At 59.3% G+C, this 27,811-nt stretch overlaps 11 protein-coding genes across 12 annotated transcripts, besides 30 other annotated features; 7 read left to right on the forward strand and 4 right to left on the reverse strand.

Annotated features, from left to right (window-relative positions):
- Positions 1 to 303: 303 nt before the first annotated feature.
- On the reverse strand, positions 304 to 2,401 carry EKO05_0007501 (aconitate hydratase; the record flags this gene model as incomplete). Its single annotated transcript, XM_038943376.2, has 7 exons — positions 304 to 961; positions 1,010 to 1,218; positions 1,265 to 1,429; positions 1,482 to 1,534; positions 1,598 to 1,619; positions 1,823 to 1,978; positions 2,111 to 2,401. 7 exons carry the CDS (start codon positions 2,399 to 2,401, stop codon positions 304 to 306), a joined length of 1,554 nt encoding a protein of 517 aa, XP_038793896.2.
- Positions 404 to 422: a tandem repeat.
- Positions 685 to 726: a tandem repeat.
- Positions 750 to 810: a tandem repeat.
- Positions 2,007 to 2,107: a tandem repeat.
- Positions 2,177 to 2,206: a tandem repeat.
- A 422-nt stretch (positions 2,402 to 2,823) lies between the features above and the next one.
- Positions 2,824 to 2,865: a tandem repeat.
- A 121-nt stretch (positions 2,866 to 2,986) lies between these two features.
- Positions 2,987 to 3,022: a tandem repeat.
- A 15-nt stretch (positions 3,023 to 3,037) lies between these two features.
- Positions 3,038 to 3,071: a tandem repeat.
- A 47-nt stretch (positions 3,072 to 3,118) lies between these two features.
- On the forward strand, positions 3,119 to 4,169 carry EKO05_0007502 (Acetolactate synthase; the record flags this gene model as incomplete). Its single annotated transcript, XM_038943295.1, has 2 exons — positions 3,119 to 4,019; positions 4,069 to 4,169. The coding sequence occupies 2 exons, from the start codon at positions 3,119 to 3,121 to the stop codon at positions 4,167 to 4,169; spliced, it is 1,002 nt and encodes a 333-aa protein (XP_038793895.1).
- Positions 4,170 to 4,869: 700 nt separating this feature from the next.
- Positions 4,870 to 5,160, forward strand: EKO05_0007503 (uncharacterized protein; the record flags this gene model as incomplete). The annotated part of the gene is made up of 1 exon (XM_038943421.2): positions 4,870 to 5,160. The coding sequence occupies one exon, from the start codon at positions 4,870 to 4,872 to the stop codon at positions 5,158 to 5,160; it is 291 nt and encodes a 96-aa protein (XP_038793894.2).
- A 1,013-nt stretch (positions 5,161 to 6,173) lies between these two features.
- Positions 6,174 to 6,200: a tandem repeat.
- Positions 6,201 to 6,553: 353 nt separating this feature from the next.
- Positions 6,554 to 9,314, forward strand: EKO05_0007504 (uncharacterized protein; the record flags this gene model as incomplete). Its single annotated transcript, XM_038943301.1, has 4 exons — positions 6,554 to 6,605; positions 6,671 to 6,983; positions 7,036 to 8,194; positions 8,247 to 9,314. The coding sequence occupies 4 exons, from the start codon at positions 6,554 to 6,556 to the stop codon at positions 9,312 to 9,314; spliced, it is 2,592 nt and encodes an 863-aa protein (XP_038793893.1).
- Positions 9,315 to 9,453: 139 nt separating this feature from the next.
- Positions 9,454 to 9,500: a tandem repeat.
- A 49-nt stretch (positions 9,501 to 9,549) lies between these two features.
- Positions 9,550 to 9,604: a tandem repeat.
- Positions 9,605 to 10,822: 1,218 nt separating this feature from the next.
- Positions 10,823 to 13,326, forward strand: EKO05_0007505 (uncharacterized protein; the record flags this gene model as incomplete). The annotated part of the gene is made up of 2 exons (XM_038943235.1): positions 10,823 to 12,070; positions 12,121 to 13,326. 2 exons carry the CDS (start codon positions 10,823 to 10,825, stop codon positions 13,324 to 13,326), a joined length of 2,454 nt encoding a protein of 817 aa, XP_038793892.1.
- Positions 10,883 to 10,907: a tandem repeat.
- Positions 10,997 to 11,057: a tandem repeat.
- Positions 11,284 to 11,315: a tandem repeat.
- Positions 11,700 to 11,742: a tandem repeat.
- Positions 13,234 to 13,268: a tandem repeat.
- A 398-nt stretch (positions 13,327 to 13,724) lies between the features above and the next one.
- On the forward strand, positions 13,725 to 14,322 carry EKO05_0007506 (60S ribosomal protein L31B; the record flags this gene model as incomplete). The annotated part of the gene is made up of 3 exons (XM_038943436.1): positions 13,725 to 13,817; positions 13,971 to 14,045; positions 14,116 to 14,322. 3 exons carry the CDS (start codon positions 13,725 to 13,727, stop codon positions 14,320 to 14,322), a joined length of 375 nt encoding a protein of 124 aa, XP_038793891.1.
- A 676-nt stretch (positions 14,323 to 14,998) lies between these two features.
- Positions 14,999 to 15,042: a tandem repeat.
- A 23-nt stretch (positions 15,043 to 15,065) lies between these two features.
- Positions 15,066 to 15,735, forward strand: EKO05_0007507 (uncharacterized protein; the record flags this gene model as incomplete). The annotated part of the gene is made up of 2 exons (XM_038943321.1): positions 15,066 to 15,320; positions 15,508 to 15,735. 2 exons carry the CDS (start codon positions 15,066 to 15,068, stop codon positions 15,733 to 15,735), a joined length of 483 nt encoding a protein of 160 aa, XP_038793890.1.
- Positions 15,330 to 15,424: a tandem repeat.
- Positions 15,427 to 15,444: a tandem repeat.
- Positions 15,445 to 15,469: a tandem repeat.
- Positions 15,736 to 15,975: 240 nt separating the features above from the next.
- Positions 15,976 to 15,998: a tandem repeat.
- Positions 15,999 to 16,019: 21 nt separating this feature from the next.
- On the reverse strand, positions 16,020 to 17,783 carry EKO05_0007508 (uncharacterized protein; the record flags this gene model as incomplete). The annotated part of the gene is made up of 2 exons (XM_038943280.1): positions 16,020 to 17,536; positions 17,591 to 17,783. 2 exons carry the CDS (start codon positions 17,781 to 17,783, stop codon positions 16,020 to 16,022), a joined length of 1,710 nt encoding a protein of 569 aa, XP_038793889.1.
- A 726-nt stretch (positions 17,784 to 18,509) lies between these two features.
- Positions 18,510 to 18,620: a mobile genetic element.
- Positions 18,621 to 18,798: 178 nt separating this feature from the next.
- On the reverse strand, positions 18,799 to 21,103 carry EKO05_0007509 (Glycerol-3-phosphate dehydrogenase; the record flags this gene model as incomplete). 2 transcript variants are annotated; one of them, XM_059637060.1, is made up of 3 exons in its annotated part: positions 18,799 to 18,887; positions 18,957 to 20,533; positions 20,595 to 21,103. In XM_059637060.1, 3 exons carry the CDS (start codon positions 21,101 to 21,103, stop codon positions 18,799 to 18,801), a joined length of 2,175 nt encoding a protein of 724 aa, XP_059493043.1. The 2 variants fall into 2 exon arrangements, with proteins under 2 accessions (XP_059493043.1, XP_038793888.1); XM_038943344.1 differs by having other exon boundaries at positions 18,799 to 20,533.
- A 92-nt stretch (positions 21,104 to 21,195) lies between these two features.
- Positions 21,196 to 21,244: a tandem repeat.
- A 1,010-nt stretch (positions 21,245 to 22,254) lies between these two features.
- Positions 22,255 to 22,280: a tandem repeat.
- Positions 22,281 to 23,080: 800 nt separating this feature from the next.
- Positions 23,081 to 24,558, reverse strand: EKO05_0007510 (Dihydrofolate synthase; the record flags this gene model as incomplete). The annotated part of the gene is made up of 2 exons (XM_038943333.1): positions 23,081 to 24,326; positions 24,374 to 24,558. The coding sequence occupies 2 exons, from the start codon at positions 24,556 to 24,558 to the stop codon at positions 23,081 to 23,083; spliced, it is 1,431 nt and encodes a 476-aa protein (XP_038793887.1).
- Positions 24,559 to 25,030: 472 nt separating this feature from the next.
- Positions 25,031 to 25,056: a tandem repeat.
- Positions 25,057 to 25,111: a tandem repeat.
- Positions 25,112 to 25,125: a tandem repeat.
- Positions 25,126 to 25,140: 15 nt separating this feature from the next.
- Positions 25,141 to 26,796, forward strand: EKO05_0007511 (uncharacterized protein; the record flags this gene model as incomplete). Its single annotated transcript, XM_038943442.2, has 1 exon — positions 25,141 to 26,796. The coding sequence occupies one exon, from the start codon at positions 25,141 to 25,143 to the stop codon at positions 26,794 to 26,796; it is 1,656 nt and encodes a 551-aa protein (XP_038793886.2).
- Positions 25,428 to 25,453: a tandem repeat.
- Positions 25,565 to 25,609: a tandem repeat.
- Positions 25,754 to 25,911: a tandem repeat.
- Positions 26,797 to 27,811: the final 1,015 nt, after the last annotated feature.

Raw genomic sequence — 27,811 nt, forward strand, 5'->3', positions numbered from 1 at the left:
TTCGGACGTCAGCGAACGGTCTCTCTCCCGATTGAAATGGTACAGTTCATGTTCACCAAGTTGCGCGGTACAGTTTTGACTTGCAAGTTGAAGCTCAATCACGCCATGTAACGGTTTGTAGTGTGATTCTGAAAGATTGGTTGATTTTCGAATTACAGCTCTGTGCGAAAGAAGAGCCCACTGTACTGTCTCACCGCAATCACGGCTGGGGTACCTGCTGAGGTACGTAGCCCATAAAAATGTGACCGAATGAAGAATCTATGATCTGTACACATCGGTAAGACGCTTGAAGCTTCAAATCACTTACAGGCCTGGTGGAGGAGGGACTGCACCGTAGCCAGCTCCGGGCGATCCAGCAGGCGGGGGAGGAGGGGGAGGCGCTCCATAACCTGCAGGCTCAGCGGGTGGTGGTGGTGGTGGTGCGGCAGCTCCGGCGCCGGGTGCAGGGGACTGCGTTTGTCCGGCTGTATAACCTTGGCCGTAGTACTGTCCGTAGCCCTGCGAGTATTGGGCCATGACGGCGGCAAAGCCGCCGTACGCAGCATAGGGATCCTCGGCTGGATTGCTGGCATAGTAAGCGGCCCACTGGGCATATTGAGCGTTGTAATCAGCAGCTTGAGCGTTCGCATCTGTGACGCCAACAGGGGTAGCAGGGAGGTCAGCAGCGCCGTTTGGCGCACCGTAACCGCCGCCACCATAGCCACCTCCTCCTCCACTTCCACCTCCGTACCCGTAACTTTGGCTTCGATCACGGTCGCCACGGTCGCCACGGTCGCCACGGTCGCCACGGTCGCCGCGGTCGCCGCGGTCACCATAGCCTCGTCCGCCGCCGTAGCTGTCCCTGTCGCCGTAGCGGTTTGGGGGAGGGCGGTCCTTGAACGCTTGATAATCAGCCTTCACCTTTTCAAGCAGCTCGTTGCAAAGCTCCTTGGCCTTGGCTACACCTTCAGGACGAGGACCACTGCCATGGGTCAGCACAGCGCATAGGGCTCAAGAGCAGGTGACGTACGCAATGTGAAGAAACATGGGCTCTTCGCTCTCTTGGCCAGACTGGGGCTCCATGAAGCCTGAGCCACGGCCTTTGATCTGAACCTTGCAGCTTGTTTCTTGCTGGATGTACTTGACGTTGTCGCCTCCACGGCCGACGACCTGTGCTCGCAGGTTGAAGCCGCTGATGGGTTCCAAACCTACCGAGAGTTTTTCTTCGGGCCATTTCCGCTACACACGGTTAGCCATGCACAGCCACAAACACGGGAACACGTACTCGGCCGAACTCGTCGCGCTCAAAGTTTTCAGGCTCACGGCGACGGAAGCGACGCTCGTCTACCAGGTTGGGCAACTCCTGTGTCAGCATCTCTTCAATCATCTTGACGGCGGTGTCGAGTCCTTCTTTGGACGTGCTGGTGACGCGGAGGTAGAGAGGCGGGTTCTAGGACGGTCAGTGGCGGTTGCGGGTGTGGGTAGGGAGCGTCGAGACTCACAGCAGCCGTGGCCATGGTCTTGTCGGGGTAGTATTCTCCTCGGGTGGTGACATCTTGGGCATGTATAAGCAGAACATTCTAACCGGGTCAGAGTCATGTTGATCGGGATTGCGTACCGGCGCCAGTTTCGTCTTTGATCTACATGTCACATCGAGGTCAGCATTTGGTAAATGGGTGTGGGGCAGCTAGAAGATCAAGTAAGCTCCAGATCTCCGTGTGGAGAAATGCGCAAACGGCGTGCACCCCTCGAGCCTCGCGACACTGTCGACGTGCAGCAGCGCCGCAGGGGCTTCGAGAGGACATGGATCCTAAACCATCAGTGAATGACAGAAGTAATTTACCCTTTTTTGAACAGCTCCTTTGGTCAGAGTATAGCGATTTCTGAGATCGTTGATTTCAATGTCTTTGATGTAGTCACCGTCTTGCTGGTACATCTCGCTGGAGACGGCCTGGGCTGGGTTGGCGGAGGGGGACCTGACGACTGGAGGGGTAGGCGCCTGGCGGGGGCAGTCAGTGTGTGTGCGTGCAAACAGAAAACAGAAAACAGCAGACAGCAGACAGCAAACAGCAAAAGCAAATAGCAAAAGCAAACAGCAAAAGCAAACAGCAAACAGCAAAAGCAAACATACAGAGCGAATCGGCGGCACATCGACATGCTGGATGCCCTTCTTCGCCTGGATCTGCGCATTGATCCTCGCCGCCGCAGCCGCCGCCGCCGCCGCGGCTTTGTTCTTCAGGCCCGCGCCCGGGTGGGAGGGGCTGTCTGTGGCCTCGCGCGTCACGGGACTGCGTTCACGATGCGAGTCGGACTCCCTCCGCGACGGCGATCTCGAGCGACGGTCGGTGTCGAAACGCGAGCGTGCCGGGCGCTCAGGCTCGTCGCTGTCGAAGCGCGATCGGGGGCGGCGTTCGTCTGACATGTTTGCGCGCGGGGTGGGTGCGGTGGTGGTGTCGAGACGAGAACGACGGCAGCAGAGGCGGTGGACGGTGGGCGGTGGTGGTGTCGAGACGAGAACGACGGCAGCAGAGGCGGTGGACGGTGGGCGGTGGTGGTGTCGAGACGAGAACGACGGCAGCAGAGGCGGTGGACGGTGGGCGGTGGTGGTGTCGAGACGAGAACGACGGCAGCAGAGGCGGTGGACGGTGGGCGGTGGTGGTGTCGAGACGAGAACGACGGCAGCAGAGGCGGTGGACGGTGGGCGGTGGTGGTGTCGAGACGAGAACGACGGCAGCAGAGGCGGTGGACGGTGGGCGGTGGTGGTGTCGAGACGAGAACGACGGCAGCAGAGGCGGTGGACGGTGGGCGGTGGTGGTGTCGAGACGAGAACGACGGCAGCAGAGGCGGTGGTCGGTGGTCGGTGATCGGTGGTCGGTGGTCGGTGGTGGTCGGTGGGCAGTGGCTGACGGGCGCATCCACCTCTGCCTGGCTTGTGCAGGCGCTCCGATGGCGGAGCGAGCGTCTCAAATTCCGGGCCTGCACTCTGGGGAAAGAAAGCGTGCCACACCCTCACCACCTCACCACCTCACCACCTCACCACCTCCCTCCCCACCGCACGGCAGCTCGCACGGCAGCTCGCACGGCAGCTCGCACACACGCCCGCCTCACGTCCCCGCAAACCCGACGCCGTCACCCCCCGATGGCCTCCCAGCGGGCTCTGCTGCCCCTGCTGCCCCTGCGCCCCCTGCGCAGCTTGCTCACCCGGCCGTGCGCCCAAGCTGTGCGCGCGCAGCAACGGGCGTCGAGCTCCCAGTCGTCGTCCACCCAGGCGCTCGCCTACAAGGCCCTGCACCGCCGCATCGCCCCCCTCCCCACCGAAGACCGCCCGCCCGCCTGGTCTGCGCCGGCCGCGGTCAGCAGCATCCTCTACGAAACGCCGCTGCCGTCCCAGAAGCCCCACAAGCGCCACATCCTCAACTGCTTGGTGCAGAACGAGCCCGGTGTGCTGTCGCGCGTCTCCGGCATCCTGGCCGCCCGTGGCTTCAACATTGACAGCCTGGTCGTCTGCAACACCGAGGTCGAGGATCTCTCGCGCATGACCATTGTCCTGCAGGGACAGGAGGGTGTCGTGGAGCAGGCCCGCCGCCAGCTCGAGGACCTGGTCCCCGTCTGGGCCGTGCTCGACTACACACAGTCGCCTCTTGTCCAGCGGGAACTGCTCCTTGCCAAGATCTCCATCCTGGGCCCGGAGTACTTCGAGGAGCTGCTGGCCCACCACCGCGACATGGCCTCCAACCCAGACCTCGACGGCTTCAACGAGGAAGACCTGACCGACGAGGAGCGCCACGCCTTCGCCGACGAGGCCGCCCGCGATTCTCTGAGGAAAGACTACCACCCCAGCAACCTCGCTGTCAGTCAAGCGCTCCGCCACAAGCACGAGCACCTGCGCGCCATCACCTTCATGACCCACCAGTTCAAGGGCAAGGTCCTGGACATCAGCACCAACAACTGCATCGTCGAGCTCTCGGCAAAGTCGGACAGGATCGACTCCTTCATGAAGCTCATTGCTCCCTTTGGCATTCTGGAGTCGGCACGAACGGGTAAGCGACTCACATCCTCTCCGCAGAGACACGCACTGACGTCAAGCAGGCCTCATGGCCCTTCCCCGTTCTCCCATCCACGGCTCAGAGGACGTTGGCGAGAAGGAGGCAGAAGACATTGTCGACACGAGCTTGTTGCCTCCTGGCTAAATGCTGCCTGCACGGGCCGGACGCCGAGTGAGGGTGAACATGGGACGTGTCTCCATCTTTGCGTGTAATCTAGTCGGGTCTGGCGTTTGCCGTTGGTGATGTGGCATGGTAGATTCGATCGACCGCAGTCTCCAAGGCGACGAGCGGGTCAATGAAATCCTGTCATCTCTGCCACACGTTCCGGTACCCATGTTTGCGTTTCATCGCGAGCTTGGAGCGAGCCTGCCGCGAGTGCCACGTCCAATGTGGTTCCCATACACCCCCCATGACTGAGTCATTCGCACTCCACCTGCAAGTGGAGAGGACCTCCCACACGGTTCGAGCAAGCTGCCGCTCTCGCCTTGTATGGTGCACGGTGGAGGATATCTTGCCTCCAAGCTCACTCGCAGCTCGGTCCGTGATGACAGATAGATGACTGAAACAACAAAGCACACCCAGATGAACAGGCCAGACCGTCACGAACATCAAACTGCCTACACAACGCCAACTCGTACGAGATTCCACTCATGTTTACAGGCTCCTCTCTCTGCTTTTTAGCCTTGCCAGCATCGGCGTCGAGGTTCCACTCCGGATGGCAGCAGGCGCAAGCAAGCATGCGGTCGTGAACGCCCACCTGGGCGGGTCTGGGTGGCCGAGACGCTTTGGTTCATCGATCTAGGCGCCCACACCTTCCTGCATCCTGCAGACGCCTGCAACAGCAATGGCTGGTGCCCACACGACATGTTTCCGCTTCGATGGGTCCGCGGACAAGAGCCTCCATTCAAGCATAATCTACCATGATCGAGGAGGCAAGCCCAAAGCTTCTTCACCTTGGCCGTGCCAACGCTCACCTCACAGAGCCCATCGTTCCCATCTTGCTGAGATCTGCAATCGACCTCGCCTGCATGGAGCCGTTCGAGGAAGAGACCGTCTTCTCGACCTCGTACACCCTTCTTCTGAGGTGAGCAGGGCCAGTGGCTTCCCATGGCAGAGTGCACCGCGCCGCGAGTGACCAAGAGCCGTCGTTGATACAGTCTACCTCGCGGGACCACGCCAAGTCTCTACGCGAACAAGCGGCAAGTACCACGACCAGCGCATCTGGATTCTGGCTTCTGGCTGCTCACCCATGTAACGTCTCCCAATCAAACGTTCCACTCTGCAGGCTGCGGGTCATGGTACGAGTTTGACCCCACTGAGCCGGCTCCAGTATCCCCCCGTCCGCGACCCTGAACTTCTCCATTGGGGATTGACCATGCAGCGTATCCATTGTGGGCGCTCGATACGAGAGGGAAAAGAGAATTTCCTCCATACAGACCTCTCCCGTGAGAGCGTAGGATGCTGCCATGTGCGGGTCTGCGGCAAATTGTCATCTTGAGCCTGTCTTTGCTCGATCTAGAATTGCACCACGTCGAAGCTTGCTGCTGGGTTGCACGATTCTTCCATGTCGGCACGATCCCGGATGCCTACCGAACGCCCCCAGGCAATGGTTTAGCAATGATTTATCGGGCTACAGTGAGTGCACTGGAGTGGGGCATGGCTACCGACTCCCCTCCCTTGTGCAGCGCCGCGACGCTCTGACTCTGACTTTGCCATGCGGTAGAAAAAGGTAAGATTTTTTGCCTTCGCTTCTGCACCATAGCCCTGCGAGCATGCGCCTTCGCCTGCAGACCCTGGCCCCCCCTGCCGGTGGCTGCGTCTGGCGTCGGGCTTGACCCTTCTCGAACTTGGAAACGTGCATGGCGATACATTCGGCACTAGCGTCACGGCTGGTCTGGTGGTTAGCGACGGAAACCTTTTCACCTGCCATTGCGCCGTCCATGCCTAGCAGGGATGTTCCGCGCTCGTTGACCTTGCACAGAACTTGGCTCCACAGCGTGGTAGGGACTGGGCCGCGCTGGCTGGGCAGGCGTCACCCTCGTCATGTTTGCTCAATCCGTTGCCATGCTGATAACAGAGGCATGCCTGCGCTGTGTCGCTCCTCTTCTCGTAGCCGCCCATTGCCGTGCCTCTCGTCCTCGGTTCCCGAGGATAGGATAGGATAGGATAGGATAGCCGTTTGTGATTACCTCGCACGTCGTCGTCGGACTCCCGAGAGAACCACCGCATGCAACTTGGGCTTTCCCAGCACCCACCTCCAGTCGCACCGACCGGTGAGTACTCCGCGACATTCCACTTTCCCTCAACCATCAACCGGCTCATTGCGGTCGTGAATTACCTGCAGCCTTGGGCCCGGATGCGATTGAACCAGACAACTCATATCCTGCGAGCCCGACGCCGTTATCTGACGTTGGCGCCACAGGTTCTCTGCTCCCTTCACTCGTGCAACCTCGCACAGCGACCCGCTGGACCCTTTCACCTGGCAACTGGCGTTTTCACACATACATTCTTCATCATTGTTCTAGGATATGAAATACGGCGATACATTGCGCCAGAGGAGCATTCCTGAATGGGGCCATTGTGAGTAGATGACGTTCCTGCGACACGCCTCGGCCCCCCGTCAGCTAACGACGTTGCGCGCACAGTCAACATCGACTATGACTATCTCAAAGACCTCATCAAGCACCAGACCACGTCGGGCACCAACAAAGCCGTATCCATACCCGGCCAAGGCACCGGCACCACCGAGAAGGCCTTCAGCGAGACGTTCCTGCGAGTCCTACAGGCCCAGCACGACCGCATAAACCTCTTCGTCCGGAGCAAGAGTGGCGAAATCGAGCGCCGGCTGGATCATATCAGCAAGAGCTTGGAGCTGTTGCGCTCCACACGCTCTCACGAGGCACGCCTGCCGGCCAGGACAGTAGAGAGATATGCCAAGATAGACGCTGACGTAGCAAAGTATGCGCCAGGCACCGGACCAACTGCGCCAACCCAGGCTAACTTGCTGCAGGACTGCAGAGGAGATTCGTTCCCTGTCACGCTTCGTAGTCGTTCAGCGGACCGGTTTCGCCAAGATCCTCAAAAAATACAAGCGCTGGACAAAGGACAGAGAGCTTGCCCACACCTTCAGAGATGAGATCAGCAGCCCCTCGGACAGCCTCTTCCAGCTGGACCTAGGCTACCTTCTCGATCAATACATCAATGTCCTCGGCGCCCTCCGCTCCGTCTTTGACGGCGACAACGCAGCCACGGCTCACGCCAAGGATGTCGACGCTGAATTGCCGGCCGCACGCATATCCAAAGCCCTTGAGCACGAGGATCAGCTGGACTTCGACCTCACCTTGTCTACTGTCCCTTTGGGGACCAATGGTCACAAAGCAACTTACTGGATACATCCCGATCATGTAGTCGAGGTCCAAGTCTTGTTGCTCCAATACATGCGACTGCACACCAAGAGCAGCAAAGCGACGTCGCGCAGAACATCTGCAGGCGCAACGCCTCTCCGTCGCCAGTCCTCCAACATCAGCACTGATCGCTACTTCGGTAACGAAGACCACGTCGGCCTCCAGGTTCTTGATTACGCAGAAGCATTTGCTGTCAGGCAGAACGCCAGCACAGTTGGATCAAGCGAAGAGAACAAGGGCAACGTTGGGATCAAGGCAGCTGCCAACGTTCGCTTCTCGGCGGCTGCTGAGGCTGCCATTGTGGTCTGCACAGCGACGGATTCGCCCATGCACTCCGCTGGGGACATCAAGATTGCGAAGCTAAAACGCAAGTTCACGGAAGCTTTCTTGGACACATCAAAGCCGCTTCCCGACAAGCAGAACGTTCGCTTTGTGGATCGGACAGGATCGTTCAACGATGGCGAAGAAGAAACTCAGACCATCCGACAATGGCTAACGGAGCACCGAGAGATCAAGCCGATTGCTGGTGTTGGCGCAAAGCGTACCAGATTTGCTGGGCTGCACAACAACTCTTCAGGAGGCCTATGGGCTACCTTGGACCGCGATGTGTTTATGAAAGGTTCTTTGATCAAGGATCTTGCCAACGACGACTGGGCACTGATAGCGTCTCCGGATGCGGCCAAGTTTCCTCATGCTATCTTGGAAGTTCGACGGGAGGGCAATCTGCCTGCGTCCCTGATACAGACGCTCGACCGAAGCCACTTGGTACGTTGCGTGACCACGCTTCCACTTGACACATTCTGATCAACGTAACTAGGTCGAACGTGTTCGCGGCTTCTCAATCGAAGCTCATGCTGTATGGACTTGTTGCAAGCCAAGCTCCATGTCTGCACCTCACTGGATTTCCATCCTTGACAAAGACATTCGCAAGCTGCCGGAGCCAGTCAAGAGACGTAGTCGTAAGAACAGAGGCAGCATGAGCGGCTCGAACACACAGTCCTCGCCGCCAATGACGTCGACGTCCAACACCTCATTCGACGGCCAGCTTAGCCCCTCGACGCTTCGCAACGGCGAGTCTTCTGCAACCTCGGCACAAGACTTTCCAGATCCTCCGTCACTACAGGCTTTTAGGAAGAAGCATCGCAAGTCGTTCTCCGAACACCCACCTCCAGTCATTCGAGAGGAACCCGAATCGCAACGCTACTGGAACGAGTACGACCATCCCGAAGACGAAGACGAAGGCTACTACATCTACGTCGACCCCAATGCCTCGGTCAAGTTCCCTGGCCAAGAGACGTTTGAGGCATGGACAAGGAAAACAAGAAAGATGCTCGGCTTGCGGCTCCAGGCGGAAGAGCGGTCCTTGTTGTCTGCCGTGGAAGATGGCACAACGGATGACGAAGAATCTGGGTCGGAGAGTGCGCTGGGCTGGAATCCGCGCTCAAACTACGGCACCATGACCTCGCAGAACGGAGGTACCCACGAAGGCTACTTCAGCAGTATCTTCAGCGGCAAGGTAAACCCGCACCACGACGCGGAAGCCCTGCAGGAGCGCAGATCGCTGCTCGGCGAACTCCGGACGCGCCAGCGGGAGCGGGAGCGGACAAAGCTTCGTTTCTACTCGACGTGCCTGGCGGCTGCGTTTGCAATCGACTTCATCCTAGGTCTCATGACGATGACGAGTCGCAAGAAGGAGAGGGGTGCTGTGGATGCCGGTGTCTTGTTTGGTGCCGTGTGCACCCTGATTTTATGCGTTGTGGCTGTCATCAGCATGAAGACAAGGAGAGAGAAGCTGGGCTGGATTCACCAAGGCGTCGTGCTCAGCATTGTGCTTGCGCTCCTGGGTCTGGATATTTTGCTGCTCTTGTGGGTTTTGAGGGTTTGAAGGGAGGGTTGGTGAAGCGAGGGGAGTTGAGGTCCGTCCTTTCAAAGGCTTGTGTATGATTCCCCCCATTCTTCTAGCATGTTTGGCGCTTCTGAGCGATCTTCTTTCTCTTTCCTTTGTTGGCCAATGCTGGATATCCTTGGTTTGGTTTGGTTTGGTTTGGTTTGGTTTGGTTTGGTTTGGTTTCGACAAGGACGTAGCTAATTGCTGGCGGCTTTGCATTCGTTGTTAACATTACATGCATACATACATACATACATACATACATACATACATACATACATACATACGTACGTACGTACGTAACGTACATGGCAAACCACCAAAAAAAAAAAAAAGGAAATGAAATCAATCAATTCACTCGGCTTGAGCTTCGAGATACCACCAACGCAGGCTGGGCGAAATCGTGGAATGTACGCAGCTGTCTGCGGTCGGTGACGTTGCCTGCTAGATGGCGAGATATCGGGGAGGAGGTACATGTCATCTCGTCCGGGCGGTTGGATCCGGCGTTTCCAAGACCACGGCCTCAACCACAGTCTCCACCACGGCCTCAACCATGGATGCGGCTCTGCGATGGACGCTTCTTTGCTTCTTGCCCCTTGTGGGTGCGGTCGGAAGGGTAGGTTGGTGGGGATCGTTAGCTGCGCGGGATTGATTCGTGGTTGAGCGGGGGCGTGGGACACGCGTAGTCGACCGTGTTTCGATGGGTGGACAGGAAGATACCTAGTACGGAGTCGCCAGGCGTCCCTCTGTGGGTCGCGAGCACGACTCGGACAGGAAGCTTGCTGCTGGCAGGGTTCGATCTCAACCGTGGATTGGCAGCTGTCGTCGATGGTTGGGGGGTTGGGTTGCCGCTTTGGGACCGCGGGAGACATGGTTGTCGTGTTTCCGCTCGTCTGTGCAACCATGGATTGACGTCTGCAATCGATGGCTGGAGCGAAACTTGCCCTTCTCATGGTCGCGGCAACAAGGCCTGCACGGCTGGCGTTGGGGGGAAGGGTTCGTTGTGGCTTCAACCAACTTTGGCTCGTTCACGAGTCGTTGCAGAAATCCACCCCTCTGGACGTGTCCCCTCCCCACGTGTGCGCGTGCAGGGGAGCGTGGAAATGGCACACAGTACAATGCTGGACCTGGAGTGACGTGCAGAGCTGGGACAGTCGGTCTTGAGCCTATACGAGCGAACACACAGGCCTGAAGTGGCCGGTTTCGTCATGGTTTGCGATGAATGGTGTGCCGCCTGATCTGAGCTGGGAGGGCTTGTGAGTGAACGTGCGAGCGCAGTTTGATACGTCGAAAACCGATTGAAACTGCCACGAGCGGATTTGGACGCGGCAAGTTTGATTCGTGCCTGTGCCTGCGCCTGTGCCTGTGGCGACCTCGGGACGCTTCGTGGCTGGTGGACACGGTCACATGCTGGACAGGAAGACCTTGGGCAGTGCAACAGATCTGCGCACTCTCGGAGACGCAACTTCTTCACCTTCCTCTCGCCTCGCCCTAGCCATGACCCAATGAGTCTGATTTCTTCCTTCATCATCGACCCCGTGGTCAGAGCCGGCCGCCGCTTCTCCGGAGCTGGAGCTGGAGCTGGAGCTGCACCGGTGCCGTCAGCCGGTGACGCAGCAGGACGATTGCCGCTATCACATGCCAATCAGGACCCCAGCTCTGCGACCGCACCACCAACCGATGGCGACGCAGATGCAGATGCAGGTGCAGGTGCAGGTGCCGGCGCCGATGCCACTGCAGCGCGCGATGCACCCCAGACTGCTAGCGCAAGGCCTGTCCCCCTGTTAGCCCGATTCCGCAGCTACTCGTCATTCACGCGCCGACCGCAGCATGTCGCGGGGGGTGAGGAGATGGGCGACGGTCGAGACGCCATCACCACGACAGCGACGGCGCCCATGGACGTGCCCGTCGATGCAGCCAGCATGTCCTCGAATCCGTCCCACGCGCTCCAGCAGCGCTTCCGCCGCCTCGACCTCGACCTCGACCTCGACCCCGACCCGCTCGGCTCCAGCGCGCCTGCTGCACCCACCGCGATACACGGCGCCGCACCAGGCACCGCCGCCATGTCCGAGTCGCTGCCGGCCGACGATGGCTTCGCCCACCTGCGCGCCCGCATCCACGACATCAGGGCGCTGAAGATCACCGAGCAGGAGCGCGCGCAGATGATCCACGGCCTGATGACCGAGCGCTACAACCACATGCGCCCCACCTCGCCGAGCAGCTTTGTGTCCCACGACCGTCCCTTCACGCCCAACTCGGCGCACTCGGTCTTCTCCGAGGCCCGCGCCTCCTCGCCTCTCTCCGCTGCCTCGGACGTCGACGTCGACAATCCATACAAGCTCCGCCCAGGCGACACCAGCCCGACCTATCGAACGCTCAAGCACAACGACGACGAAGAGGACGACGAAGATCACACGGACGAGGAGCTTGTCCTGGGCTGCCAACACTACAAGCGCAACGTCAAGGTCCAGTGCCACGAGTGCCGACACTGGTACACCTGCCGGCATTGCCACGATGAAGTCGAGGACCACGCGCTGAATCGAAAAGCAACACAGAACATGCTCTGCATGGCCTGCAGCACACCGCAAAAGGCATCGGACACTTGCAACGAGTGTGGCACCGAGGCGGCGTGCTACTACTGCGACCTCTGCAAGCTGTGGGACAACAATGCACGCAAGAAGATATACCACTGTCCGGACTGTGGCATTTGCAGACGCGGCGAGGGGCTTGGGAAAGACTACACCCACTGCCAGGTAAGTGTTCGCAAGCCGTGCACGACACGTCTGTTTCTCACGCCACGTAGCGATGCAATGTCTGCATCACCATATCCCACGCAGATTCCCACGTGTGCATACCACGTGCTACCGACTCTGGGTGTCCTATCTGCACCGACTATCTCTTCACCTCGTCCGCAGCTGTCGTCTCGATGCCATGCGGGCACTACATGCACAAGCAGTGCTATACGTTGTACATGGAGACTGCGTACAAGTGCCCAATCTGCAAGAAGAGCGCGGTGAAGATGGACTTGCAATGGCGCAAGCTGACGTCGGCCATCGAGGGTCAGCCTATGCCCGAGCAATTCGCAAACACTCGAGCGGTCGTCCAATGCAACGACTGCTCGCGTAAGTCTTCGGTCAAGTACCACTGGCTCGGGAACCAATGCGAAAACTGCGACTCGTACAACACCAACGAACTACGCATCTTGAACGGGCCCGAAAGCGAAGAAGCAGCCAACGCACTCCTCGACGCCGATGCAAGTTCGGGCACAAGGTCGCCAGCCAGCGTCAGCTCCCCTCAATCGCAAGCGCTAAGGTCGCCCCGGTATTATTTCCAGCCGGACGAACCAGAAGAAACATGGCTGCCCGGCCAGTTGCCTTCCTTTCCCTTCCAGATGCCACAGTTCCCTGGCCGACCGCGCATGCCAGACATGCCCCAAATGCCCCGCATGCCTGGCTTCCCGTCCTTACCGCAGTTCCCACAATTCCCCAACATGCCTCGGATACCGCAGATGCCTCAGATGCGCCGTGACGCAGAGGAGATGCTCGAGCGCTTCCGTCGGTCCATGGACGCCTACCTCAACCCTACTGGCGAAGTGCGAGATGAGCACGTCCCGTTCATTGATCTCGGTGGCGACGATCGCCGCGAGACAACGGAGGCTACGGACGGCACGCAGGTCAAGGGGCCCTACTTGCCGCAGTACTACCTGGAGCGCTTCTCACAGGCGCTCACACGCTTCCGCAATGAGCTCAACCCTGGCATGGAGGACATTCCTGATCTGAATCTCTCAGAGGGTCAGGATCCAGAGGGACTGCAGTTTTGGGGCGACGATGGGGGACGTGTTGCACGGGTCAACGCGAAAGACGAGGGGGACGACGAGGCGTCTGATGATGGAAGCAGCAGCGATGAGAGCAATCACGAAGAAGAGGACGATGAGGATGAGGATGAGGATGATAACGAACACAATGGGCAAAATAGAAAGACGGATTGGGATCTACCTGGGCATCTCTAGATGGGTTAAAAGGCGTTCTGGTCGCAATGGCAGGCTGTCGGGGTTACCGTTTGGTAAACGCATGAAGAACGGCGTTGGTGCAGTCCCAAGCAAAGCACACCTAGAGACAATCAAACCAGCACTACTCTGACATTTGATGTTCGTTGGACGTTTGGTGCTGGTGAGCGGACAAGGGCACGTGCTATCGTTAGTGCCGCCAAGACTAAGCGAACCCACGAAATTGATTTTCGCAACTTGAACATTTTCACGCTCCTCAGTTCCACCGTCGACTAACCCACAGCCGATCTCCGTCAGTACGTACGCCCCCGTCGAACAATCGCATCACGCCTGCAACGGCAGCCATTTCACCTCCGCGCAACTGCGCGCCATTCGAGCACCTGCTAACACATTCCGCAGAAATGTCCTCCACCAAGAAGGCCTCCGGCAAGACCCAGCGCAGCGCCATCGCTGACGTTGTCGCCCGCGAATACACGATCCACCTCCACAAGCGCGTATGTTGATTCAGTTTGTTGAAGTCCATCAATGGCCGGCACTGTGGGGGCGGGCACTCGACCAGACCGATCACGCTGGTTCGAGTGTCTGCTTCCGCGGTGCGGGTATCGGGCGGAAGACTGAAGGAGAACATGAGGCTGATAGCGATACAGGTCCACGGCGTCAGCTTCAAGAAGAGGGCTCCCCGCGCCATCAAGGAGATCCGTGCTTTCGCCGAGAAGGCCATGGTACGTGGACACGCAGCTCGCGCTAGACGTGATTGTACACTGCGCTGTGAACATGGCTAACACCGCCCAGGGCACCTCCGACGTCCGCCTCGACCCCCAGCTGAACAAGAAGGTCTGGGAGTCCGGCATCAAGGGTGTTCCTTTCCGCCTCCGTGTCCGCATCTCGCGTAAGCGTAACGACGAGGACGGCGCCAAGGAGAAGCTCTACTCGTACGTCCAGGCCGTCAACGTCAAGGACCCCAAGGGTCTCCACACCCAGGTCGTCGAGGACGCTTAGATGCGTCTTCATCTTGGGAGGACTAGACTATGATGCATATCAAAAGCATGGCGTTCCGGCGGGTTGCCCAGTAGCTACATTCTAGGAGAGCGAAAGGCTTGTGAAATGATACCTAAATGACATTCATGCCCGCCATGTTGATACTCAACTATTTCAACTGCACAGTGACCAGATTTCCGTGCACTGTCGTCAACTCTCGATATTGTTGCAGAGATGGTCGAGTACGAAGCTCCAACAAGACACAGCACGCCCGCGTCTGCAAAGGAGCTAGCCTTTGGTGTCGCACCGCACACGATGCTGAACACCAGTTCGCATTTTCGGAACTCGGTCCTCCGCACCGCTCGCATGCGTAAGCACGACTAGTCGCTGCTCCGAATCGGGCGATCAAGTAAGCAGCCACGGCTCCCTCTACACCAGCATCTGCAGCTCGGACAACATGGAGCCGAAGCGCAGCAACGACCAGCGCCGCTTGCTAAGCCACGGCAACTCGGTGAATCGTCGACGCGGTGTAGTGCAGTGATGCAGCGTTTTGTTTATAGAGCACTCTGATGCTGTTGGGGAATCCTTCGTTTCACACACACACACGGATCATCTTTCATCGCCGCTGGTGTATCTTGACGTCAAGTCTACTATACTGCTAACGCTATTATCTACTTACCTGCTTCTACCTGCTTCTACCCACCTCACCTCACCTCACCTCCCCGACCATCTCACCTCACCCAAGAAACCCCCAGAACCCCAAAATGGTCACCCTCCACATCTCGCACACGGCCCCCCTCAACCCGCCCTCCACCACGCCAGCCCTCGCCATCGAGCAGCTCTGGGCCGGGCTGCAGCGCAAAGTGCGGCACGCGGAGGAGTTTGTGCCTGTGATTGCGAGCTGCACGGTGCTGGAGGAGAGAGACGACGGGACGGTGGTGCGCGACGTGGTGTTCAAGGCGGGTGCGGGGCCTAGGGAGCGCGCGCGGGAGGTGGTGAGGGAGTTTTGGCCATCGTGGGTAGGTTGATTGTTCTTGTTTTGTTTTGTTTTGTTTTGTTTTGTTTTGTTTTGTTTTGTTTTGTTTTGTTTTGTTTTGTTTTGTTTTGTTTTGTTTTGTTTTGTCTTATCCCATCCTGTCCTATCCCACCCATCCCACCCATCCCACCCCATCTCCAATCCCCGCGCACTGCCCTGACACGGCACAGGTCGACTTCGAGCAAGAAGACGGCACGCACATCCGCAACGTCATCTCCGAGGGCGCAGCAGGCGAGCTATACATGACGTACATGTTCGAGTTCAACCTGCCGCATGTGCAGCAGGGCGAGAGCGCCGAGGTGGAGGACGAGCGCCGGAGGCTGAAGGGCATGGCGAGGATGGCGGTCGAGAAGAGTATCGAGACGATTCGCGCTATGGTGCGGGATGGGAGGATTTGAAGGGTGGAGAGGGTGTGATTGAGTTCCGCTTTTCGATGGCGAGGCTGTGGATGCGGTTTGCCGGGCTGCTGTTCGTGCTGGAATCGAGACTTGGTTTGGCTCTGGTGTCATGCCATGTGGAGACGCGGAAGGTGGTTGGGTTGAGTACGTGTCGATGATCTGTTCACTGCATGGTAAACGTGGTAAACGCGGTCGATGCTTCAAAGCATGATCTGTATTTCAACTCTACAAGAACCCCCCAAAAAAAAAAAAAAAAAAAAAAAGGAACTTGGTTGTAACCCCCACTACCACATCCTCTCCCAGCAGCGCCTCCACATGGGCATCTCAGCCAGTCTCGCTCTAACGTTCTCCTCGATCCCGCCCTCCTCCCACTCCCTGCACTCCTCATCAATGGCCGCCTTGCCCGTCACGAAATCCGCCTCGGCAGGGACGACAAACGACGTGCGCTTAAACACCTTCCAGAAGACGAACACAAAGAGGGAGAACCAGGCGCCGAAGTAGCTGGTGACGAAGCCCTGGATGCTAAACGGCACAAGCGTGTCGTAGCCGATGAAGACAATCATCAGCAGGCCGAGCACAAGCGCAAAGTACGCCGTGTACGGCGTCAAGGGCGCCGCGTACGGGAGCAGACGGGCGTCCAACTTCTGCGCCACCCGCGCCCGGTGCCAGCCAATGTACGTCCACAGCATGCCGACGTAGGTGCACACGAGGGCGCACGTGGTCAGGCCGACGAACCAGTAGAAGACCTCGACCGCGTTGTTGGAACTCACCAGGAACGTGAGGCAGGTGATGAGCGACACGAAGCCGACCGCGTAGATGGGCACGCCGGCTTTGGTGCAGGTGAGGAAGAACTTGGGCGCCTGCCCGTCGCGCGCGAGCCCGTACAGCGTGCGGCTGGAGGCGTAGAGGTACGCGTTTCCGCAGGACCAGCCGGAGAGGAGGATGAGGAAGTTGATGAGGCCCGGGAGGCCCTTGATGCCGAGATTCGTGATGCCGACGACCCACGGCGAGGCCGCGGCGCCGGGCTGGCTGGCTTCGATGGCGCCGAGCAGGCGGTCGTCGCGCGACGAGCAGATGATGCCTACGGCGAGCACGCCGAAGACGTAGAAGCCCACCAGCCGGTAGAAGATGAGCTTGGCCACGCGCGGGATCGTGCGCCGCGGGTTCTGGATCTCCCCTGCCGCGAGGCAGATCATGTCTGGGCCGGCGATGGTGAAGGCGGCGTAGATGCAGACACTCCAGAAGCCGCAGAAGCGTCCCGTAGCCCCCTCGGCGTAGTAGGCGTGGATGGCGTTCCCGCCCGTCCAGTAGCGGAAGCCGTATCGGTCGTTCCGCGGATTCCCCCCGAGCATGGTGATGAAAGTGAGCAGAACCAAACCGATCAGGAGCAGGACCTTTGTGCTGGCCATGACGAACTCGGACTCGCCATACCACTTGACGGCGACGACGTTCAGGAAGATGCAAACCACCATGGTCATGGCGATCCACACAGCCGGATTGACATCTGTGTTCCAGTACTGCATCACGGTCGCCACGGCGGAGTACTCTGTGCAAACCAACATGACCCCAGCGAAGAAGTACGTCCAACCTATGGCGAAGCCCAGCGCGGGATCCACGAAGCGGGCCGCGAGCTCGAAGATGGCCCCGCGGAGAGGCAGGTAAGCGCACATTTCCGCGACGCAGAGGTAGGCGGGCCAGACGAAGAGCACGCCCCAGAACATGTAGCCCAGGACGAGGGAGAGGGGCCCAGCCTTGCTGAGCGAGGATCCGATTCCCACGAAAAGACCAGTGCCGATGGATCCTGGGCGTTGTCAGTTGGTAGCTGAGGAGGGTTGAATCCTCGCAGTGTACACACCTCCAATAGCCATGAGCTGAACGTGGCGCGGCGAGAGCCCCCGCTGCGTCTGCCCGTACTTTGCCAGCTCCGCGGCAGTGAAATGGCAATTATCCACGACTCCACCCTTGACTTCACCGTCATACTGCGACGAGGCCACCTCGGCGGTCTTGGAGGCGCTGGTCGCACGCGCGATTTCCGGATCGAGACCCATGATGCCAGCCAGTCAGTCACGAGGGGCCGGGATACGGGTGTGGTAAGGAGAAGCCGTGAGATGGACCGGAGACGATGAACAGATCCGAAGACAAAGCGCCATGCATCCATGTTTTATACACGCGCGAGCGTGCATCTGCGTCGCCATGCCATGTCATGACTTGTAATCTCTCTCTCTCACCCCCCCGACCACCACTAGAATCTCCGGCGCCCACGACACCGCATGAACCTAGGCGTTTGCCAAGAGATAGTCCGCTGCCGTATCGCATCGCTATACACACACGTCGATGACAAGCGGGATAGAGGTCTTGGCCACGCCCAGGGTGAAGGAGCGGTATCGTCGTTTCGCAACGCTGGCGCTGCTACCTACCAATCACCGGACTCCTTGCCTCGGGTTGCGGAGGGCGTGCGGTCTCGCCCGGCACGGGCTTGTGTGCGCTGAAGCGGTCTCGACGACGGACTTATCTGTGCGTTGGGAGTAGCTTATCGCGGCGGTGATTGCGGGGAGAGATGAGAGGTGCTGGGGTGGCTTGATAGCAGACGCATTTAACGCCGGCCAATTAGGACGTGTTCGAGTACCAGCTTTCACTCTTAGTGTGAGGTGAGCAAACGTCAAGCGTCCGTGTCTGCGATCCGACTTGGACGTTTTCAAGTTGTGCAAGAGTTCTCTCTCACTTGGCACATTAGTAGCGAGCTGCGAAGGCTATGCCCACCCACTTGTTCTACTAAGATGATGCAATCTCTAGATTTCCTTTGCGTACACACGATACTTTACATGTACAACTAGATAGGCACTGATGAAATAGAATCCATCATCTGAGCATAGTCTCGCAAGCTCGTCACCAATATACATACAGATGTGAATGTTTGCGTACATGCAAACGCCGCTGTGGGGACGATAGGTATCTTAGCAACTACCGACTCAGACGCCACGAGAAACAACGCGCCGATTATGCAACCATATACAAGATGCTCCACTCACCAAGTCTACACACACACGCACAGCTTCGAGTCGTCTATTTGTTGGCGGGCGAGTCCTTGCCAACTACCGGGTTATGCCCCTGCGCGTACTTGGAGTCGCTCTCGAGCAGCTCCTCGGGCTTGTCTGCAAACCCACGATTTAGCGCAATTCCCATGTCAAACAGATCAGCACAGTGCTGGAGATCAGACTCACCATGGCGTGCGTAGAGCTGGTACTCCTCGTCGGCGTACTTGCCTACCTTCCCGCTCTCGACGTCCTTGCGCGTCAGGCTGAGCTTGTTCTTGGGCAGGCCCATGGAGCCGAGGAACTCGACTCCGTTCTTGAACTCGGTGTCCTTGCGCTTGCTGTCCCACTTCAGCTCGTCGGCCATGATGTCGATGACGCGGGGCAGGGCTTCGAGCGAGGCTTGCGCGTTCAAAAAGGCAAGACGCATGCGGCGAGCGATGACGTCGGTGGCGGTTTGCGCGTACTCGTGGCGGACGGCGTAGCGGACCTCACCGTCGACGTAGGGGTACAGCTCGGAAATCTTCCTGCCGCGAACGGGGAAACGGGTCTCGGTGGGCTCGCAGAGCGCGGCAACGGTCCACGCGCGGTCGCCGTAGGCCTGGCAGAGGTACTTGGCTACATCCGTGTCGATGCCGTAGTGCTGGACCAGGTTGATGAAGAGGGTCTTGGAGAATCCGTGGGCACCGACAAGGCGGACGCGGTGCGTCTGGCAGGTGCCGTCGAGGGGCGCCTCGTCCTTGACCTGTGTTCCGCTGACCAGAGGTGCGTCCGAAAGAGCCTGAGGAGACAGCTTGAACTGCTTGATGGCCTCGTCAACGGTCTCCTCGGCCATCTGGCGGTACGTAGTCCACTTTCCACCAGAGCAGGTGAGCAGGCCAGAGTCAGACATGGTCACCAGGTGGTTGCGCACGAGACCCTCCGACTTGTCCTTGGACGGATCACGGACGAGGGGACGGATACCAGACCAGGCAGCCAGGACGTCGCCGCGCCTGACGTTGATCTCGGGCTGGAGGTAGCGCTTGACTTCCTTCAAGATCCACTCAATCTCGTCCTCGCCGGCAATGGGGTTCTGCTTGACATCGCAAGCCGTGTCTGTGGTGCCGGCAATCGTGTTACCCTGCCATGGCAGGAAGAAAATGACACGTCCGTCCGAGGTGTTGGGGTCGATCAGACCCATGTTGGCCGGGCTGAAGTAGCCGGGGAGGATGACGTGGACACCGGAGCTAGGCGCCACAATCTCCTGAACCTTCTGGTCGTCCATCTTGCGGATGGAGTCGGTGAAGGGACCAGTGGCATTGATGACTCCCTTGGCCCTGATGGTGAATTCCTCGGCCTTGTTGCCGTCCAGCTCTGTGACGAGGTCCTTTGCGGTGGCGCCGTTGAGCTTGCCGTCGGCATCCTTTGTGAGACCGGTGACCTCGACATGGCTGACAACGGTGGCGCCGTACAGAGCTGCTGTCATGGCCAGAGAGACGTTCATGCGGGAATCGTTGTGGGCGCCGTCGTAGTAGACCAGAGCGCCGAAAAGACCCTCCTTCTTCAGCATGGGGAAGGCATCCAGCGCCTTGCTCTTGGTCATGTAGTAGGAGCTCTCAATGTTCTCGGAACCGGCGAGGAAGTCGTAGAACTTGGTGCCGGCCCAGAAGTAGGGCGCCTGCCACCACTTCTGGATGGGGATCATGATGGGGAGCCATTGCGAGAGATGCGGTGCCGTGTCCAAGAAGTAGCGGCGCTCGCGGAGGGCTTCGACGACGAGGGCGTATCTGGGGGTGGGGTGGTTAGCGGTTGCAGAGGGCTGCCTGGTGCCTGGCTCTGCGCACTCACTGGTTGTAGTCCAGGTTCCAGACGGCCTTTTCGAGATATCGGACGCCGCCGTGCACCAGCTTCGTGCTCTTGCTGCTGGTGCCGCTGCTGAAGTCGTCGCGCTCGACCATGGCGACCTTGAGGCCTCGTGTGACGGCATCGAGCGCGATACCAGCACCCGTCGCACCGCCACCGATGACCAGCAGATCGTACTCGTCCTGCTCGGGCTTGGCCTCGGGCGGAGCCACGGTGCCGGTCAGCAGGTGCTTGGCCTTGGCCGCGACCTGCGCGACGACGCCTCCGCTGGCCTTGAGCTTGGCGATCTGCTCCTCGCGCGAGATGACGTTGGGGAACCGGGGTGGGTTGAAGACGCCGCCCTCGCCGTACGTGGGCGGTGGCACCGCGGCAGCTTCTGTGCCGGGGATGTCTCGCGGGCGGACGACGGTGTAGAGGGCTGCACTGCCAGCCAGACCAGCACCAGCCGCGTAGGCAAGCGGCTTGAGGAAGCGACTCGAGCGTCGTGCAGCCATGACGCGCTATCCGCTGGCGTGCTGAGGTGGGAGGGTCGAGAGGAAGAGGAGGGGGATGCGGAGCTCTAGCACGGCCGCGTGGTGCAGGGAGATGGTGGTGGTGGTGGTGGTGGTGGTAGTGGTGGTAGTGGTGGTAGTGGTACAAGGGAGCCTGAGGGAGGCTGAGGGAGCTGCGTGTCCAAATAGCCGGGACAAGAGGTGAACGCTCAATCTACACGTCCCATGGTCAGCCGGCCGCGCACTTCTTCTTCTCCAATCGGACGCGCTGCTTGCTCCCGGTGCTCGCAAAAGGGCAGTGTGCAGCCAGCAACACGGCCATGCAGGCGTCGGAATCGCGCGCCCGACTCGAAACGCACACAACGTACCTCGCGTTTTTTCCAACACAACCAAAACGCCCCAGCGCGGAAGACAGGAATTTTTCCGGGGAAGTGCGGCGTGGAGGAGGCGCTGAGATGGGGAGAGAATGGAGTCTGAAAGCTTTGAACGACGACCGCTCCCGATGACGCGTGGGTTCGCGTTTCGGTGGAGCGCCGCCCCACTTGTCCACCTCCCAGTCCGCCTCCCACGCCTCCCAGTCCGCCTCCCAGGTACCGCGTGGGCGTCGACTCGCTGCCTCCAACGCCGTCGTCTGGTCGTCTGGTCGTCTGCTGCGGCTAACGCCTGTTGACCTCGACGATCACGCAAGGATTTTGGCGGCGGCCAATGCTCTGGCCGCGGTGCTCTCTCGACGCCGTCTGGTCCCCTCGACGCTTGCTCGTCACGCTCAACCGTGAATCATGCTGCTGTTGCACCGACCCACCGATCGTCGGCTGCCCCCACGTCGGAATGCCGAGTGCCGGCAAGCCAGCAGAGCCTCCTGCTCGCCTCCTGCGCGCCTACGCGCCTGCGCGCCTGACAGCAGGTGGAGAAGTGGTGGGGAAGTGGTGGGGAATTACATCGTGACGCCGTCATGGCGGGAAAAACAATGAACAAGTTTCGCATCGCGTCGTGTCATGTTTGCACATGGCCATCTGACACTGGAATCCCGGTGTTGTGCTGTTGTTGATGCCAGCCATGTTGCAGTCTCCAACGTCCATCCCAAGCACCTCCATCCACCCCCCGACATTCCATCCACCTTCCCCTCACTCCCTTCTACACCGCGGCCGTAAGCCCCCAGCCCAGCCCAGCCCAGCCCAGCTGACCCAACAAACCCAACGGCCGTCAATGCATGCATCACGCAGCGAGAGAGTGTGTGACCTGATCCAAGCTCACGACGAGACTCGGCCGTTTCACCGCGCACGTGGGCTCTCTCCAGCCAGGGACCCTCCTGGCACGACAAGACACGACACGCCACGAGCGAAATGCGTGAAATAACCACCAAAGAATAAAATAATATAAACTCAGATGATGAATGATGAATGATAACATCTCCCACCTACAAAATGCGTAGAAATGGAAAGAAGGCCAGGAGATGATGGCCTTCCCAGCAGACGGCAGGTGGCTGCAAACAGCAAGACGACATTGAGATCTCCAAAGGAGAGGGAAGCTCTATACTCGGCCGTTTGGAGAGGTCTGATGGATCAAGACGCGAATCGGGCGTGCCTGTATCGTATTGTGTACGCCTGCATACACTCTATATCAACTACAGCTTCTTCTATATTTAGGCTCGGTGTAACTAGCCACTCTGGGTCCTCCCTGATCATTCTACACTGCCTGACTTCTACTTTACCTCTCTCCGTCCTGACCATTCTACACTGCCTGGCCATTATACATTGCCTGACCATTCTACACTGCCTGGCCATTCTACACTGCCTGACTCCTACTTTACCTCTCCATCCTGACCATTCTAAACTGCCTGACCATTCTACACTGCCTGACCATTCTACACTGCCTGGCCATTCTACACTGCCTGACTCCTACTTTACCTCTCCATCCTGACCATTCTACACTGCCAAGATTGCTAGTACTAGTGGCAGCTCCTGCTGTTCTAAGAAACGCTTATCTAGAGAAGAGAGCAGCCTTGACACGCTCACGTTCCTCGACTTCCACGTTCAGGATCCACTCTCTGTCGGCTGCGGCGGCGTCGTCAGTGTCTGTCCACCAAGTCTTGGAAGACCGTGGTCGCAGTTCGCGATGAAAGTCGCCCACGAGATAGAGACTGCCGGTCAGAACTATAGGCGTCCAGTCGGCCGATGGGTCCATCATGTACTTTGCTGCACTGAGAGCTCGCAGTGCGCCAAGAACAGGCACGTGTATACCAGTGATCTGGGGCTCAACAGCCTTGGCGACCTCGAGCAACTCCTTTGCATCCATCGGCTTGACCCAGGGCATGCCGTCGACCGGGCCGAAAGCGGTCGTAATCACGCGGTCCCCCGGTTTGAGCAATTTGGCGAGGTAGTCGCGAGCCTCTTTGCCTTGGGTCATCGCCAGCACCCATGTAACCGGCCATCCAGAGGCTGGCCGAGTTTCAGCAGGTGTCTGGCCGAATCTGAGGTTTTCGCGGACGAACTCGTCCAGTGCTACCGCAGCATCGGGGTTGTGAGCCCCGTCTACCAGCACTTGGTTTTTCCTCTCGGCTGCGTGTCTGAAAACGGGAGGGACCTGAACCATTTCTTGCCGCCCATGATGGCGTTCCTTCACTTTGGCCAACAGCGTCTTGCTGATGTCTACGGGCCGCATGGGCTGGCCCATACTCTCCAACGTCTGCATGGCCGCAACGACAGCCATCTTGATATTCTCTTGCTGGAACGATGGCGCGCTTCTGGTGATGCGGCCCCATTCCGCCGACTCATACAGCCCGTCTTGCAGGTCGAAGCTGCGAGTGGACAGCTGAGGCCCTGCCCCCATCTCTTTTGCATGGTCATTGATGGCGTTGATAACGTTTGCTTCGTTTGCAGAGCTGATGAGATAGGGGACTTTGGGCCTGAGGATGCCCGCTTTGTGGCCAGCGATTTCAGAAAGGGTACTGCCAAGAAACCCCTCGTGATCGCGAGCAATCTTCGAGATGACGGACACAGCTTGGTTGTTGAGCATGTTGGTGGAGTCGAGCGTGCCGCCCATGCCCACTTCAACGACGCCGACTTGGACGTTCGCATCGTTGAAGAGTGTAAAGGCTGTGGCGGTCAATATCTCAAACGGCGAAGCGCCCATCTGGTGGCTTGCGTTCAACTTGAGAAAGTGGCTCTCGACCGTGCGGAACTTTTCTTGGGCGATGGGCTTCCCGTTGATGGAGATGCCATCCCACCTGTGCTGTGTTAGTCGAAGACGCAAACCAGGTGAAAAGAAGCCTACCTATCTACCAGGTGCGGAGACGTGAACATGCCAACCTCGACGCCTCTCCCCACAAGCAACGAGGAAGCATGATGGCAGATGGAGCCTTTGCCATTGGTGCCTGCGACATGAATGGCACGCCATGGGAACTGGACGTTCTTGAGGAGGGCGGCAATGCGTTCCAGTCCTGGCTGGATCTTCGCCATCGAGCCTCGTCAGGGGATCATAGGCAGCCGCACGAAGTAGCTAGCACCGGGCACGCGTGAAGCCAGCCAGTGGTTGCGTGCAGACGACGACTGGCCGGAGAGGCGTGAGAAAGGTCATGCTCGCCGAAGCAGGCAACGGCGTCTTGGCAGTCACGTCTGCGTCGTCGGCGCGCGAACGAGGCTGATTGCCTCGAGGGCGGGGCAGGCCAGCGCGTATCAGACGTCGGCAATCGGCAGCTGCCATGTGTGCGACCGTGAAGACGCTGCACCGCTGTTCTCCTTGTGCGTGTTGGCGTGACCCGTCTGCACTGGCTCAGTCTGGCTGCATGCACAACGACGAACGTGAGGATCCAGCCTCGTTTCGACCGTTGCAGACTAGCGCGGCTAGGGTCGGGAACGCTCGCTGCCCCGTCAGCCCCGAGCCCTCTCGCAGGCGCCGTGTCCGTTGTCCATCACCACCGCATCTTCGCAGCCTCCCGCCGCCCGCCCGCCTCGCCACTCTCCGCTCTCCGCTCTCCGCTCTCCGCTCTCCGCTCCCCGCTCCCCGCTCTCCACCCACCTGCCCGCTCCCTTGCGCTCGCGATGGGCATCCCGCTCGGCTGGAACATTGTGCGCAACCAGGCAAAGGAGGAGGACGTGCTGCGCGTCGACGTGACGGGGGGCCGATCGCCCATCCGGCGGCGCGCGCGAGGGAGCAGACCGCCGAGGGGCCACGCGCGGACTGCCTTTGACACGGACGCTCTGGTGCATGCGTCGACGTCACGCCTCACGCCCTTCACCCACTTGATCCACCGAGTCGAGCACGCTCCGCGTCTGTCGCACGCGCGCACCCATCTGCCCCCCGCGCGCACCCAGCTGCCCCCCGCGCCCCCTGCCCCGCCTGCGCCTGCCCTGCGCGACGACAGCCGGCGCCGCGGGGGCCTGCAGTTGCGCTCTCGCAGCACAGAGGGCGACGGGCCAGCAGACAGCGAGCGCCCTCTGCCAGCCCTGACTCCAGGATTCGCGCCCGCCGGCCTTCGTCCGCTGCACCGCGCCGCCGCCGCCGCCGACGAACGAGCCCGCGTGAGGCGCCAGCAACGCGAACGCAGAGCCGTTGAAGAGAGCGACCGGCCGCGAAGAGTGCCAGCGCCACCAAGAGCCACGTCGCCCAGGCCTGCTTATGCACGCCGCACACAAGTGAGCAACTTCTTCATCGACGACAACGACAACAACAACGACAACAACGACGACAACAACAACGACAACAACGACGACAACAACAACGACAACAACAACGACAACGACAACGACGACAACGACAACGACGACAACGACGACAACGACAACGACAACGAAAACGACAACGACAACGACGATACCCCCACCACCGCCACACACGCCGCCGTCTCCCACCCACCCCTCCGCCGCGTGGGCCACCGCCGCATAGCCGACGGCCCGCTGCCCGCCTCGTCCCTCCGCGAGTCCTGGTCGCCCGTCTCGACGCTGGACGGCCTCGGCGACCGCGAGCGCAGCAACAGCGTCTCCTCGACCTCGTCCCATCTCCCCTGGCAGACGTTCTTGAGCACCGTGGTGCCGGACCCCGTCGCGCCCACCGCCGAGTCGTCCTTTGCCTCGGCCGCAGCCAGCGCAAGCTTCACAGCCTCGAGCAGCAGGGCGAGCAGTAGCAATTCCAACTCGGCTCGCTCCGAGAACACCCATCTTACCGTTCCATCTCGGCGCGCCAGTCCTGGGCTCCGTGCCAGGCCACAGACCAACGAGAGCTTTGCACGCGCCTGCGAGTCCTCCGACGAAGGCGACTCCACAGCCTCCGACACCGAAGACGAGGCCTCCGCCAACCCCCTCTCGCGCCGCCGCATGCGTCCCAGCTACTTTGCAGACGAGCCGCCGAGCCCGCGACGCTACGACAGGGGTCTGATGCGACTGGGACCAGACGAGGGGAGGTATGCGACGTCCTACTTTTCCGATCCCAACTTTGCTCGATTCTCAGGTCCGCTCGATGGGCCAATCGACGGTCCCGAGGACGTTGAAGCGCCCACGAGCTTTGCAACGGTAGACGACGATGCCATGCCGGCGACGACACCTGCCTCACCGCTGGACCAGGAGCTGAGGGACGCAAGGAGCTTGCTTGAACGCCTCGCGCGCCGGGACGACGTTAGCGACGATTTCTGGGCGAGTGTCGGCTTGACGAGGAGCTTTGCCGACGGAGTCGAGCGCGTCCAAGAGCGCGGGCACTTTTAGTGGATGCGTGCCGTTGCGCTGCTCGCATGCTACCCTTTCCCGCTGTACGACCGGCGGTGTCGTCTGGGACAGTGAAGAGTCGAGGGTGGTGTCGTCTAGGTCGGTGAAGAGTCGAGGGTGGTGTTGTCTAGGTCGGTGAAGAGTCGAGGGTGGTGTCGTCTAGGTCGGTGAAGAGTGGAGGGGGGTCGTGTTGGTCCCGTGACAGGTTTGCCGGCCGGGCTTGTTGCGTGCATTTCGTCGTTCCTTCAAAGTCGAGCCAGCGGTGTTGTTTTGTACTTGAGCGTTGTTATTTCCGGCGTTGTTGTTTGCCGGCATCACATGGTTGGGCAAGGACACCTTAACTGGCTGTCTACGAAAACAAAATCACGGTAAAAAAGAAGATACGACGGGCTATGATTATGGGAACACATTAGAGATATCAGCTGTGAGCTGCACAAGGCAGAGGATCAGGAAGTGTATTCTTTTTTTTTTACACTTTAGACTGGAGGAAATCAAAAGTCAAAGCACGGTTGTGCTTCATCTGCCACTTGCTCGTCCCTTTGTGTGCTTGGAGTGGCTTGCGAGGAGGCATTGAATGGATCGACTAGGTCAAGCAGAATTGCGCGCCACAAAGGACGACCCAGTCACCGTCTTGCTTTCTGGTCCACGGCAGCTGTTCTGAAGGCGATGGTCGTGAGGCTGGCGTGGTATACCAGACCTTCGACGTTAGGGTTAGGACACCGCAATCGATGGTTTTCCATGACTTGCCTAATGGAACAGCATGACTTCCCGACATTCTGCTTCCATGCAGCAATCGACGGCTGTTCGGAACTTGCCCAATGGGGCAGGATGTGGCTGATCGCGCGATCGGACGCTGACCTCACATGTCAACATCTTCAACACGCAGTTCTAGATTGCATTTTGCGCCTTTCACCGACGGCTTCCTCTGCCTCTGACCTCTTCAGCCTTCGAAGAGCAGATCTGCGACCGTGTTTTGCTAGCCATTGGTCCCTTCTGACACCTCATCAACTAAAGG

Source organism: Ascochyta rabiei, chromosome 12, assembly GCF_004011695.2.
Source record: "Ascochyta rabiei chromosome 12, complete sequence".
Lineage (NCBI taxonomy): Eukaryota > Fungi > Ascomycota > Dothideomycetes > Pleosporales > Didymellaceae > Ascochyta > Ascochyta rabiei.